The 14,954-nt window shown below is 40.5% G+C and overlaps 1 protein-coding gene across 1 annotated transcript; it reads left to right on the top strand.

The window, feature by feature from the left end:
• Window positions 1-340: 340 nt before the first annotated feature.
• LOC310936122 (extracellular calcium-sensing receptor-like) lies at window positions 341-7,293 on the top strand (the record flags this gene model as incomplete). Its single annotated transcript, XM_083900161.1, has 5 exons — window positions 341-412; window positions 1,137-1,343; window positions 2,182-2,409; window positions 4,643-4,766; window positions 6,383-7,293. 5 exons carry the CDS (start codon window positions 341-343, stop codon window positions 7,291-7,293), a joined length of 1,542 nt encoding a protein of 513 aa, XP_083756287.1.
• Between the last annotated feature and the right edge of the window lie 7,661 nt (window positions 7,294-14,954).

Raw genomic sequence — 14,954 nt, 5'->3', positions numbered from 1 at the left:
TCTCATTGACAGAGTTTTGTGGTGTCAGATATACAACACTTAAAGACAGTGATTATGAGTCTTTGATGATCCTGTTGAGCAGGATTTCTAGTAAAGATGATTCCAGCCTGTGCACTAATCCCTCTGCTCTGTGTCCACATAGGTGAATGCTATGATTCAGATTCTAAAGCACTTTGGTTGGACTTGGACAGGTCTGCTCATCAGTGATGATGATTATGGATTCCACGCTGCCCGTTCCTTTCACTCTGATCTGGGTCCAGCTGGTGGAGGTTGTCTGGCTTACACAGAGATTTTGCCCTGGGGTGATGACCCTGCTGAAGTGAGGAGAATAGTAGATGTAATGAGGAAATCTACAGCTCGAGTGGTGATTGTGTTTGCACATGAGAGAATCATGCTCAACCTCATGAAAGAGGTAGGCGTTATATCATTTAATATAACATAAGCAATAAGCAAATTTCCCTCCAAGGATTAATAAAAAAAAATAGATAGATAGATAGACTAATACTAGTTTTTGTTTATTTATTGATTCTTTCTGTTTTCAATCTAAGTGAATCTTTCGTATTTATCTTATTTTAGCCATGTTTTACTGCTGATGTACTGATGTACGGTGACCTTTACCAAGGTTTGGAGAAATGTAAAATGTAAAAACACACACACACCTCTGACCTCTCAGTCATTAAAGTTTGGTGCTATATAAGTCCATTAAAATAACTTCTTACTCAGATTTTACTCTCATAAAATAAAAGGGTGATATAGAATTAAGAATATAGAATTATTGTTTATCAATATTTGGATAAAATATTTAACACATTTTACCAGGTTAAATCTCACTGGATTAAGTATTTTGCATGAATTTCTTTACAACTGCAATTTAGACTTCATTACTCAAACTACCATAAGCAATAGCCAATTGCTACTTCTGTCCATGGAGAGGAGAGTTAAGCTTTGATGCCTGATAACACAGACCGACTTACGGCTCAGAGGTGTGGAGGTACAGAGGTCCACAATTTTGTCTATAGTCAGGTCCTTCTATTTTATTGTGCATGCTTGTGTAATAACATTAACTGTAGAAACTAGATTATACCTCAGTTGTACAAAATTGTGAATTTTTATACTTTTTCTTATGCAATGTACAGGTGGTGAGGCAGAATGTGACAGGCCTGCAGTGGATGGCCAGTGAAGGCTGGACATCAGGCACTTCACTTCAGACTCCTCACCTTATGCCGTACCTGGGTGGAACACTAGGCATCGCCATCCGTCGAGGAGAAATCCCAGGACTCAGAGACTTCCTGTTACAAATACGTCCTGATCTACATCGCAACAACACTGATGGAAAAAGCATGGTGAGAATTAAATATTTCAATATGATATGGTACAAACAAAAATTGAAAAAGTGTCATAATTTAGAGAAATGTAATGTTTTTCAGGTGAATCAGTTTTGGGAACACACATTTCAGTGTAGCTTTACACCACCTCCAGCAGGTTGGGTAGAAGCTGGAGGAGAAGTATGCACTGGGCAGGAAGTTATAGAGAATGTGGAGAATGATTTCCTGGATGTTTCAGACCTCAGACCAGAGTATAATGTTTATAAGGCTGTGTACGCTCTGGCGTACGCTCTTGATGACATGCTGCAGTGTGAGCCAGGGAGAGGACCTTTCAGCAACAACACCTGTGCTTATTTACAAAGACTGGAGCCATGGCAGGTGAGATATCAGTTTACAGTATCTCAACTCTTCATTTCACTTAATCCTTTGAATTAGATTTAGATTGAAGGAAATATAAAGAGTTAAGAGATGAATACATTCAAATCATGGTACTACATGGTCCCTATTTAGCTAGGTGTTTGTATATTGCAATACAGGCTCTCTTTTTTTAGTTTTCGGTACTGCTGTGTTCACAAATACAATATGTCATTTTACTTAAATATCTTTATTTTCATGCCTCACCACTGTTGACATTGTTATCTAAGTTATCAGTCGGTCTGGAAGTGCATCTGTCTTTCGCATTCTTGATATCTTTGGGGAATACTGCTGAATTTGGCACGGATGCTCATTAAATTACTTTCAAGTCAACATGCACAATGTAATATGTTAATATGTTGGTAAGAAGAAGCAAACAAACAGTGGGCAGTCATTGTAGTTTTCTTTCTGGTCTTTCTGTCTATAATTATAATATCCACAGCTTGTTCATTACATGGAAAAAGTCAACTTCATCACAACATTTGGTGATCAAGTGTCATTTGATGAAAATGGTGATGCCTTACCTGTATATGACATCATGAACTGGGTATGGCTCCCTGATGGAAGAACTAAAGTTCAGAGAGTGGGTGAGGTTAAGAGGTCAGCCTTCAAACGTGAAGAACTCACACTGGATGAAGACAATATCTTCTGGAACTTTGAATCCACACAGGTTACGTATTAGTTTCTTGTGTCCCCATCTCTTTTACCCACATACACACTAAGAAATCAAAGTACGAGACTGTACCTAAAAAGGTACATATGCTTTGTCGCTCCAGTTGTACCCTATCAGGGTACAAGCACTGTACTTTTAAAATTTGTACCTGCTTGTTTGTACCTCTAAAGAAACATTTCTGCACCCCTAGTGACAAAAAAATACCTCTATGTCCTGGTACAAAGATGTACTAATTGGTACACACTGAGAAAGCAGCAGTGCTTGTACCCTGATAGGGTACAACTGGTGCGACAAAGCACAGTCTCGTACTTTTATTTCTTAGTGTGTATTAGCCAAGATCTATACTTTTGCTCTGTGAATTTGCAGATTCACTATTGTCTGCCTGATGTGAATGTTATCACCCATCCATATTTACGATGACTGTATGCATTCAACCCTACATTTCACGACTGGACTGGTCACACAACAGTGCATGTTCCACATGGCAAAGCACTTTTCATTACAGTATCCATTAGGTTTGTCATTACTCACAACTATCCAACCCTCACTCAAAGAATACAACGACATACAAAATACAGGGGGCTGAAATTGCTGCTACTGAAATTAAATGTGGACTGACACATACCTCTCTTGTTTGAGGGCTGAAACATGCTTAAAACATTACAAACCTTGACAAATGTGTCAGGAATAGTGAACATGTATGTACTTTGAAGAGTACATTATTGAAGACAGCTAGAGGGCCAACATTCATTCATTGTCACAGCGTCATCTACTTCTTACTCCTTTTTCGGCTTCTCCCTTTAGGGGTTGCCACAGCAATCATACCTCCCTCTTGTCCTATCCCTTCGCTTGTGTCATTTTCTGTTACACCTACTGTCCTCATGTCTTCTTTTACAAAGTCAATGGACCTTCTATGTGCAGCTCCATCCTCAAACTCCCTTCTGCAATATAATCACTATCCCTCCTCTGCACATGACCAAACCATCTCAATCAAAACGTTCAGCCTTAGCTGTCCCTCAAATATTCTTATCTCTCATACCATCAAATATTTCGGTCTGTAACTCTTCGTTATATTTTTTTGATGAAAATACACACAAGATTCATAAGAATCTGGGCTCAAATTCCTCCTTCAGCTCTAATGTTCATGCATCTTCTCATCTGTTCTCTATGTTCCAGCACCCCACTTCCTCAGAAACTTAGATCACATCTACAAATTAAAGCCATCTTCCTGTCAGTTAGAGCCTGCTCTCACAGTTCGGATTATAACTTGCCTTCCCCCTGCATTCCCCCCAACACTGCTATCATCGACTCCTCACTCACCACTGGAATGGTTCCTACTTAAATAAGCCACCCACCATCAGCCCAATACTCGAGAAACCTGGTGCCAACCCAAACAAAACAACTTCCGATCATCCCACTTCCAATCTACCCCTGCTCTCCAAAATACTTGAAAAACAGTTGCAATACAAATCTGCTCTCACCTAACCCATAACAACCTATATAAACAATTCCAGTGTGGTTTCTGCCCTCGCCATAGCACTGAAACTGCACGAGTAAAGATTACCAATGACCTCCTCCTGGCAGCTGATTCCAACTGCTCTCAGTTCATTCATTTGCTCTCAGTTCAATCAGAGATAAATGGGAGGTAAATCATTCACTTCCCAGCCATCCCCTGTTACCACTGGTGTGTGCCAAGGCTCTGTCCTGGGGCCCCTTCTTTTCATAATTTACCCAATATCTTCCAAAAATAATTTCACTGCTATACGGAACACACCAGCTCTACATTTCCAGCAAACCCAGCCCCAGCCTCCCACCCTTCCTCTCTCTCCAACTGTCTCAGTGAACTAAATTCCTGGTTCTCTTCCAATTTTCTCAAACTAAACACTAATACCTAATTCCCCATCATTGGTATCAAATTAAAATGATCCAGAGCTAACATTTTTTTTCAATCACAATCGACAACTCCTCTGCTACCCCTTCCCCGAAGTTTAAATTGGTTGGGTGTCATCCTGAACAGCCCTCTACCTTTTCAATCCCACATCAATAACATCACTTGGTCTACATATATCCACCGATACAGTAAGCATTGACCAACCACCTCTTACTGTGAATGACATTACTGCCATGAATACGTAAATACACACAAATAGTGACTATCTGCAGACACGGAACGCAGAAATTATAAAGAGGCCCTCAAAGAATAGAATAACATAGATGTTTCTCCACACAGCCTCCTCGGTCAGTGTGCAGTGAGAGTTGTCCTCCAGGTACCCGCATGGCCAGAAAGAAGGGGGAACCTGAGTGTTGTTTTGACTGTGTCCCTTGTTCTGAGGGAAAGATCAGCAATACAACTGGTGAGTGTCTCAAACATCACAGAGCTCTGTTATAATCTATTATAATTCCAGTTCCTAAAAACGGATGCCCCTGGGTGAACAATAACTACTGGCCCATGGCTCTCACTTCCAATGTTATGAAATCACAGGAGAGACTCAAATAAGAGTTGCTGCACACAGAGGTGGAGCCATCCCTTGATCACAGCAAGTAATGACTGTAACAGTCATATAATGACTGTAACAGTCTGCTTCACATGTGACGGTGATAGTGCTTACAGCGCTGTGGCATCTGTAGGTAAATCCACAGATGCCACAGCGCTGTAAGCACTATCACCGTCACATGTGAAGCAGACTGTTACAGTCATTACATGCTGTTCTTGATCTTCACACTCCATCAGGACTAAATCAAGGCACTGACACAAGTTGATATTACTTTATTTTCTTACTTTAATTTTATATTTTTGTATCTAAATAAACTACATTTCACAGGAAAGCCACAGGTGTAAGCTCTCAAATACTTTTTGAATGGTGTTCCTTTATCTGCTACAGAGGCTGAGAAATCAATTGTAAATGAAGCTGAAGGAAAATGAAGAGGAGTTATCAATCAGGTAGTTAGAAGAGGAAGAAAAAAAAGAGGATGAAGAAAAAAAAAAGAAAGACAGTTGTAAGTGGAGCAACTGGTGCAGATAATGATATAATCATAACATTAACAGTACATGACTGCTGTTACTGAACAGTTACTTTTTCTAACTAACGGGGACAGACTTGAACAGCAGCTAACATTAGCGTCAGAATGCTAGCTGACGCTAACTAGTAGAAGCAGTGCTTGAAAGGTGCTGATGAGGAATTCCCTGCTGTTTTGTGTGCTCTTTTTTGAATTAAGTGGTATTATTCCAGGTGAAATTGAATTCTATACTCTCCAGCATAAATCTAAGCAGCATAGGAGGGCCCTTTCTTTTCACCTGATGATACTGTCGTCCTCAGTTTACTCACAATGTGTAGCCATAAAGTTGCTATGGATTATTTTGTAGACTGGTGTGATACTCACAAACTGCATATTAACACATGCAAAACTGTTCAGATGCTGTTGGACCCCAAAGCATTCACAGTATACACAGTAACACTATGAAACAGGTCACCTCCTTCAAATATTTAGGTATGCACATTGATAGTGACCTTAGCTGGCACACACAGGTGGCAAGTGTTTGTGCCAGAGTCCTCCAGTGCTTCCTTTTTGTCAGACGACTCCCAACTGTTTGGTGTCTGTAAGGATTTACATTTACATTTTTACAGTGCAACAAATGAATCCATTCTTATATATGGTATCACCTGCTCGTTCTGAAACCTGCCAGTCAGGCCAAATCTCAGATTCGCAACCTGGTGATTGTGAAAATATGATTATCTGTACCCCTGCCTCATTCTCGCCACACAATCTGTTTCAGCAAGCACTAGCAATATAGGTTTGCATGTACACCGGTGTGTATGTATTCTTTTTTTTTATGTATTTGTATGTACTATGCATTTCATATATGGTTTATTTTTATCTATATATTAAATATATATATATAACAAATGAAGAAACGTTGACAGTTCAAAGATGTTGTATAAACATGTATCTCATCACCCTCTTTTCTCAGACTCCATGGAGTGCACCAGTTGTCCAGAGGATTTCTGGTCCAGCCCCCAGCGTGACCACTGTGTTCCTAAGAAAACAGAGTTCCTCTCCTACCATGAGCCTCTGGGTATCTGCTTGACAACCACCTCACTGTTGGGCACATGTATCTGTGTTGTTGTTCTAGGCATCTTCATCCATCATCACAGCACACCTATAGTTCGTGCCAACAATTCAGAACTCAGTTTTCTTCTCTTGGTGTCGCTCAAATTGTGTTTCCTCTGCTCGTTGCTCTTCATTGGACGACCCAGACCTTGGACTTGTCAACTAAGACATGCAGCATTTGGCATCAGCTTTGTGCTTTGTGTCTCATGTATCCTGGTGAAAACCATGGTGGTTCTGGCTGTGTTCAGGACCTCCAAACCAGGAGGTGAGTCCAGTCTGAAGTGGTTTGGCGCTGTGCAGCAGAGAGGGACAGTTCTGGTTCTGACTTCTGTTCAAGCAGCCATCTGCACTGTCTGGCTCGTCTCTGCTTCACCAGTGCCTCATAAAAACACCCAGTATCACAGTGACAAGATAGTTTATGAGTGTGCAGTTGGGTCCACAGTTGGTTTTGCAGTTTTACTTGGTTATATTGGTTTACTGGCTGTCCTCAGTTGTTTGTTAGCTTTTCTAGCAAGGAATCTTCCAGACAGTTTCAATGAGGCCAAACTCATCACTTTCAGCATGTTGATCTTCTGTGCAGTGTGGGTGGCCTTTGTCCCTGCTTACATCAACTCACCAGGCAAATATGCAGATGCAGTGGAGGTTTTTGCCATCCTGGCCTCCAGTTTTGGCCTCTTGTTGGCGCTGTTTGGACCCAAATGTTATATAATCCTTGTGAGACCAGAAAGAAACACAAAGAAAGCCATCATGGGTCGTGGGACCACAAAGTAAAATGGTTAACACCCCTGGCCCTGGCACTCTCTAGGGCCGTTTCTAGCTGTTAGGGGACCCTATTTTTTCAAACTCGAGGTAGAGATTCCTAACTTTTTCATATATTCTGTGATGATGCAGCAGTTTGTTATATTTTAAGAGGAAAACAGGCTAGAGTACATTAACAAATGCAACAGATACAGTCATCGATTATGTCATCATAGGACAGCTGCTTGCTCATTAGAAGCTGATGAAGATCCCCCTGGCTCTCCTTGAACTGGATCTCCAAAATATTTCAAAATTGCTCATGCAAAGACAAAGCTCCTTAGGTTACCAAGCAATCAGAAGCAAATATTCATTTCATTTAACTGCAGGTGTGTTGCACGATGCAAAATATTCTAAATCTGTTTTTATATTAAACATTACAATATACATTGTCCCTGTTTAAGCATCTATTTCTGGAGTTATCTCCGCATCATACTAGTTAATCAACAAAAAATGAAGCACCATATGATATAAAGGGAATATGTTTGCATATATCTACAGTGCATTACAAAGTGGACATTGGCAACTAGCAGTCCTATGCAGTACAGGATACTTTAAATGTACAGGTTTGTTCAAATTAGTAAACAACAAAATATATTCTAATAATTTGGCAAGTGGAATTCAACTAAATCAGCAGATTTGTCCAGTAACCAAATCACAGATAATACAAATACAATAGTGCAAATAATTGGATAATATTTCATAGCACAGTGATTATTTAAAATTCATAGTTCTATATGAATAATCCACTGCTATACTTTTTTTCAATTCATTACAGTTGTATTTGTATAGCACCAATTCATAACAGAAGTTATCTCACAACACTTTTCAAATAGAGCAGGTCTAGACTGAACTCCTTCTAAAATTATTTACAGAGACCCAACAGTCACACTATGAGCACGCACTTTTTTTTTTAGAAAAAGGGGTCTATGTTCTCCACTGTTCGCCCAAAGGGTCCTATATTCCCCGCTTTGTATGTGACCGGGAAACATTAAACTCTTTTTTTGAAAAAGGCTCCTATGTTTTCCGCTTTCACCCAAAAAGGGTTAGAGAACCCGGAGCAAACCCACGCATACACGGGGAAAAAATGAAAGCTCCTAACAGAAAGGCCCTTGTTCCAAAGTTGTTCCAAACGGACCCAGGAACCCGGTCTTCTTGCTGCAAAGGCAAGAGTGCTAACCACTACACCAACCGTGGGCCCGTTGAATCAAAATGTTTATTGATAATAATAATAATAATAATAATAATAATAATGCCCACTGGACGCCTCCCTCTGGGGGTGTTCCGGGCAGTTCCTGGAGTGACTACGTCGCTCGGCTGGCCTGGCCTTGGGGTCCCCACGGTAGAGCTGGAGGAAGTGTCCTGCGAGATGGAGGTCTGGGCGTCCCTTCTCAGACTGCTGCCCCCGCGACCCGGCCCCGGATAAGTGGTAGAAGATGGATGGATGGATGGATGATGATAATAGTAATTGATATTAATAAAAATATTGTTCATGTTTTCTCATTTTTACCTGTAACCTCCATGTTTGTGGACGACCAGAGAATTCACAGATTTGCACTGACATTATTGGGCTTGATGCGCTCTTAACCAGTCTGTCCAGTCTGGCTACTACTACTCTGGCACACACCAATGCACGGCACAGAAATTATTTTCCAGACTGGTAAAAAATAATGTGGAAGAGGTGTAGCTACATGAAGCTACACCTTAACAGATAACAGGGCTTATTATGTTATCACTTGTGTAGTCTTAAAGTGGTTTGTGTAGTCACAGTGGTATGCAAAAGTTTGGGCATGATCATTGGTTGTTTGAAAAAGACTTTTCAGTTAAATATATCATATAGGAGACAAACACAGTGATAATTGAGACAGCCTCTTAACGCTTCCTATAGCTTCCAATTAGAGTCTGGATTCTGGAGGAAGGTATTTTGGACCATTCTTCTTTACAAAACATCTCCAGTTCAGTTTGATGGCTTGCCCCAGCACAACTTCAACTTTGTCACTGATTCCTGGACATTGTTCTCCAGAATCTGCTGATATTGCAGACGTTCTGTAAATCATTTAAACGTTATTTCACTTCTCAAATATCACTGTGTTTGTTTCCTATATCATATATTTAACTGAAATTTCTTATCCAAACAACCAATTATTTATAAAGGAAAATCATGAACATTTACAGGGGTGCCCAAAATGTTGCATACCACTGTATTTCCATCATCTGTTTTTGTTGTTTCATGAAAACAATATATACTATATATAATTAAGAGAGAAGCATCAAAGATAGACACACATTTCTAATATCAAATCAGACACTAATGAAATACATTGAAGTGGCTCTGTGGTGTAGTGTGGATGGATCAGTCTGTTACTGAATGAGCTGATGTCCTAACTCACAACTTGTTGCTAAATCATTAGCATCACAGTCAATACACAAAGCTTTGTCATTCACACATGATTCAAGCACATCAGAACATGTTTTTGCTGGAGCAAGTGAAACAATAACAAGAAAAAACATCCCTGTATGTGACTGAACACTAACGTGTGTATGAAAACTCACCCATATGGAGATAGAGCGGTGCTGGCGTCACATCATCATCTCAGACAACTACTGTGTCTGTCCTGCTCTCTTTCAGCCGCGGAATAATCCATCTGTTTGTTGTTTTTGTGACGATGAAGTCTGCTAACACGTTAGCATAAAGATCGCTAGCTTAAAATGCTAACAGTCCAAACACCGGCAGTCTCTGTGCTTTCTCTGTCCTTGTGAAGAAGCTCAGCCACAGCTGTTTGAGGAGTGCCTACATTCAAATGGCCACATCTTCATAATATCCTCTTAAGATTTGAAATGAAATAACCTAAAAAAAGTATGGGGGGGGGGGGGGGGGCTTATTCTGTTATCATTTGTGTAGTCATACAGTGGTATGCAAAACCCTGTAAATCTTCATGATTTTCCTTTATAAATCACTGGTTGTTTGAAAAAGACATTTCAGTTAAATATATCATATAGGAGACAAACACAGTAATAACTGAGACATGAAATAAAGTTTATATGATTTACAGAAAGTGTCCATGAATTATTTAAAGAAAATGTATGATTTATAAAGGAAAATCATGAACATTTACAGTTGTGCCACTACCATACTACGCATACCACTGTATTTCCATCATCTGTTTTTGTTGTTACATGAAAACAAAATATGCTATATATACTTACAGACACATATTTCTAATATCAAATCAGACACTAATGAAATACATTATGGCTCTGTGGTGTAGTGTGGTCTGTCACTGAATGAGCTGATAATGTCCTAACTCACAACTCAAAGCATTAGCATCACAGTCAATACTTCGCACACAAAGCTGTGTCATTCACACATGATTCAAGCACTTCAGCACATGTTTGTGCTGGAGCTAGTGAAACAATAACAAGAAAAAATGTCCCTGTATGTGACTGAACACTAACGTTACGTATATAAAAACTCACCCATAAAAATATAGCACGCCGCTGGCGTCACGTCATCATCTCAGACAACTACTGTGTCTGTCCTGCTCTCTTTCAGCCGCGGAATAATCCATCTGTTTGTTGTTTTTGTGACGATGATGTTTGCTAACACGTTAGCATAAAGATCACTAGCTTAAAATGCTAACAGTCCACTCACCAGCAGTCTCTGTGCTGTCTCTGTCTTTGTTAAAAAGTTCAGCCACAGTTTAATTATTGTCCTGCTCTCCTTGCCTTCCTTTGTTCAACAAAGCTTTGATGACGACTGCTTTGATGACAATCACACTTTAATTTTGCACTGCACACAAACACACACACACACACACACACACACACACACACACACACACACACACACACACACACACACACACACACACACACTGCACACATAACTGCTGGAAAGTTAGACACACTCTCTCTCCCCCTCCCCTCCCTCTCTCTCTGTGCGTGCATATTAAGTAGCGATGTGTATTCTCCCTGATCGTCAGCTAATTGGCTGAAAAAGCAATAAAAGCCCTGGAATGTGAAATCTCCACACCCAAACTAGGAATGATTCACAGCGATAAAACAACCTTAATTCAATCACAAAGTTTATGGTTTTAAGACCCACAATACTGTAATTTGAAGCATGTAGTGGCTTCTTCAAAACTTTTTAAAATTTTAATTTTGAAAAAAACGGAAATCCCTAACTCCCTAAATTCCCTTTGAAAAAAATAAGCCTTTTTCCTATTTTTTCTCATTTTGCGCTGGACCGACTTGTTCCCGCTTGGTCCCTGGCGGGTCACATATTCTTCCGGGGGTCGGCAACCCGCGGCTCTTAAGCCCCTCTGCAGGGACTCCCTGGAGCTTTGAAAAAAAAAATACAGATTGAAATTACAGATAAAAGCCCCTTTAATTTTATTATTTTTCATTTATAGCTCAATAGAAAATAATTATTTATATCAAAGCATTTTACTGCTTTCTCTTTCCCATCTCTTGCCGCTCCTGTCGGGGCTCGCGCATCATGACGTTTCGTACTTTGGACTCATGTGGACAGAACGCAATTCAGTTGTGAGGCGCACAGTGAAGTTTCTCCATATCATCACACATTTTTTTATATATATAAAGAACTGAGGCATTTGTTGTAGCCAGGTGGAGGATATTACAAACCACTGTTACTGGACATCTGCACGTGGCTGCTGAAGGGAAAGCATTTTGAATTGTAAACTATGTCTGGTTTAGCCTTTTCCCCACTCATGATGGTCACAGCTGTGTGGACAGTGATCAAAATGCAGACATTTTTTTTGTTTTGCCCTGGTTGAAAGTGAGTGATGGGTTGTCACTTTTCAGCACCTGTGTGGTGAACAGCAGCATTTGCTTCTTTACGCACTGGAGAAGCTCTCTTCTGACTCTACCAACCAGGCTTGTTTTCTTGGCTTGTGATGTTTTTGCCAACTCAAGCGAAGTAAAAAAGTGATGTCCCTGCCCTTTCCTGTGTAAGGCTCCACCATGCAATACCAACACCTCACAGTCTCCGAGCCTCAGAAGATGTGGAAATGTTCTCAATTTACATTTTGGGGTCATCAGGTGCTGCAGCACCACCATCACCCCTACTTCCTGCGGTACTGGTTATAACAGGTAAAAACAGCAATAAAATGTCAACTGTTTTATTTTTGTTATTCTACAATTTCATAAATGCTGTCCGTTGTGCCAATAGATGGTAGTGACATGAGGTTTGTCTTGATGTTGAGAGTGCCGTGGGAGCTGAATCTCAGCCATGGGAAGGATGTAAATTTGGGACGCATCATCAGTAGTGTAGTCCTTGGGTTTTGGAGAAGATGAGAATGACAAAAGAGTTCAGCATGTCTCTGAATGTGTCATTAACAAGGGCTTGGAAGACAGCATGGGTGTTGGTGAGGCCAAAGGGAATTATGAAGCGTGTTTACGAATACCCCTGAACCTTGGCTTTGCAAAAATGTGGCAGAAGTTATAATAACCTCTGGAGTGAGTGGGGAGCAGTGAGGAGGCATGATTGAGGTATTTTGACAGACAGGAGCATGGGAACTTGGCTGGTCGGGTGTGTGTTTATTCATTTCGAAGTTTATTGAGCAGGGACAAATACATCGTTCATTGTTTCTAGCCAAGACTAATTTGCAACCCCTGTCCTTGGTTAGGCCTTTACTAAGTTACACAAGCAAAGTTAAAAACAATATGCACATTAGATACAAAACACAACAAATACAGGACACATAATGACAAAAACAAGAACAATAATGGGTGTGTGCACATGCTCTGTGTTTGAGTGTCAAGGTTCACAGGCGTTTATCAGTTTCAACCATTGTCTTACTTTTGTGTTGAAAACCTTGAGTTCTGTCAATGTTTTGATGTACAGTGGTAATGAATTCCACAGTTTGGTGCCCCCTCTGAAGGATGATTGACCAAATGTTGTCCTGCATTTTGCTGGTATACTATTTCTGCTTGTTGCACCCCTGGTTCTAATTCTACTGTTTTATTTGTTTACCAATTGACCGTATTTCTAGAGCATGGTTTTTCACACACTTGAAAATAAGTTTTAAAAATGAAAAGCTTACAAAGCTGTCAAAACCCAGTAAATTATGTTTCTTGAGAATTTGGCAATGGTGCCATCTAACAGGTTTCTGATCCATTATTTGAAGTGGCTGTTTGTACAGTGATTTTATTGGTTTCATTGTTGTTTGGTTGGCTTAGCCCCAAACCGTTATACAATACGACTATGGGAGAATATCATGGTATGCATAAATTGTAGTGCTGCCTTGAGAGGTATATATTGTCTTATAAGACAAAAATCTATTTAATCTGGTCTTGACAGTTCTGCACAGCCTCTTAACATCTTAAATTTAAGCCGAGAATCTAAAAGAACACCTACATTTTTTTTTAACTTGGTCTATCTCTATCGCCTCAATTTTTAATCCAGAATTTTCTTCGTTGGCTTTTCTTTTAGTTGAAAAGCACATTGGCACTGTTTTTTTTTTGTTTGTTTGTTAATTTATAATTTAAAGTCAAATGATTGTTTCTGAGCTGCTGTGATACACCAGACATCTCCTCTGAGACGCGCTCTATGTTTAAAATAAGGATGGAACCAAGCAATTGCATGTAAGAAATTAAAGGGAGGGGGGTTCGGGTGCCGCCCGCTTGCGAACCCCTGCTATGTGCGAACGGCTCAAATTAGCATATCAATGCCACGATCGTCAGACCTGCGCTGACTGACACAAACAACCATTGGATGAAACCACAGACAGTTCCAAAGTAAAATCCTCTGTGATTGGACAGCAAATCCCTCACTCATTGGTCACCTTTGGAACACATGGCCATTTTCCTCTTCCATTTTTAATAATGATTATAATAATACAGATATTAATAATAACATTATTATTAATGATACTACTACTAATTTGTTATGATTCCCTTTAAAGGGAAACAAAGATCTTTAAAGAGGAGGACTCGGATGCAGACAGGACAACGGTAAGTATATAAAAATATGATTTTATTTCCTATTCAGTACAGGCTAGCATGAATGAGTGAAGCGCAGAGCTAAACAGGAACGGAACGCAGCTGGGCCAGATCTTATGGCGACTCTTCGGTGGCAACAGAGTTCATGTTGGCGTACCCAAGGAACGGACTCACTCGAGATGTTGGAGATGGAGAAGTGAGTGTCCACGAGGCTCGAGGAGAGAGGTGGCTGCGGCGGTGGCGTGGAGGAGACAAAGGAGCTGGAGAAACGACAGGAGGAAGCGATCCCAGAGGTGTTGGAATCCGCTGGAGACTCCGTGTTTCTCTCAGTTGCAGGAGACGTGGTGACCTGAAGATGGAAGTCCAGGTAAGTAACAATTTCTGAGTCAATGTTTCTAGTAGCAAAGTAAGTAGTGACTATACCAGCTGAGCGAAAACATGGAACTGACGCCAGAAAGGGGTGCAACTCCGCCTTATGAGCCTGCGTGATCGCTGATCAGGAACAGCTGGGGAGGAGTTGCGCAGGTGGAGGCAATCACTGGCGTCATCTCGGAAAGTAGGTCAACCACGCCCCCTGCAGAGTGAGAGAGAGAGAGAACACGGAGCAGCAGAGAATACAAAACAACACAGAGCATGGAATGTGGAATGTAGATCGTGATATAATTATTCTTATT

The sequence above is a fragment of the Microchirus variegatus genome, assembly GCF_963457635.1.
Source record: "Microchirus variegatus genome assembly, chromosome: 13".
In the NCBI taxonomy this organism is placed as follows: domain Eukaryota; kingdom Metazoa; phylum Chordata; class Actinopteri; order Pleuronectiformes; family Soleidae; genus Microchirus; species Microchirus variegatus.
This window is presented reverse-complemented; position numbering and strand designations above follow the sequence as displayed.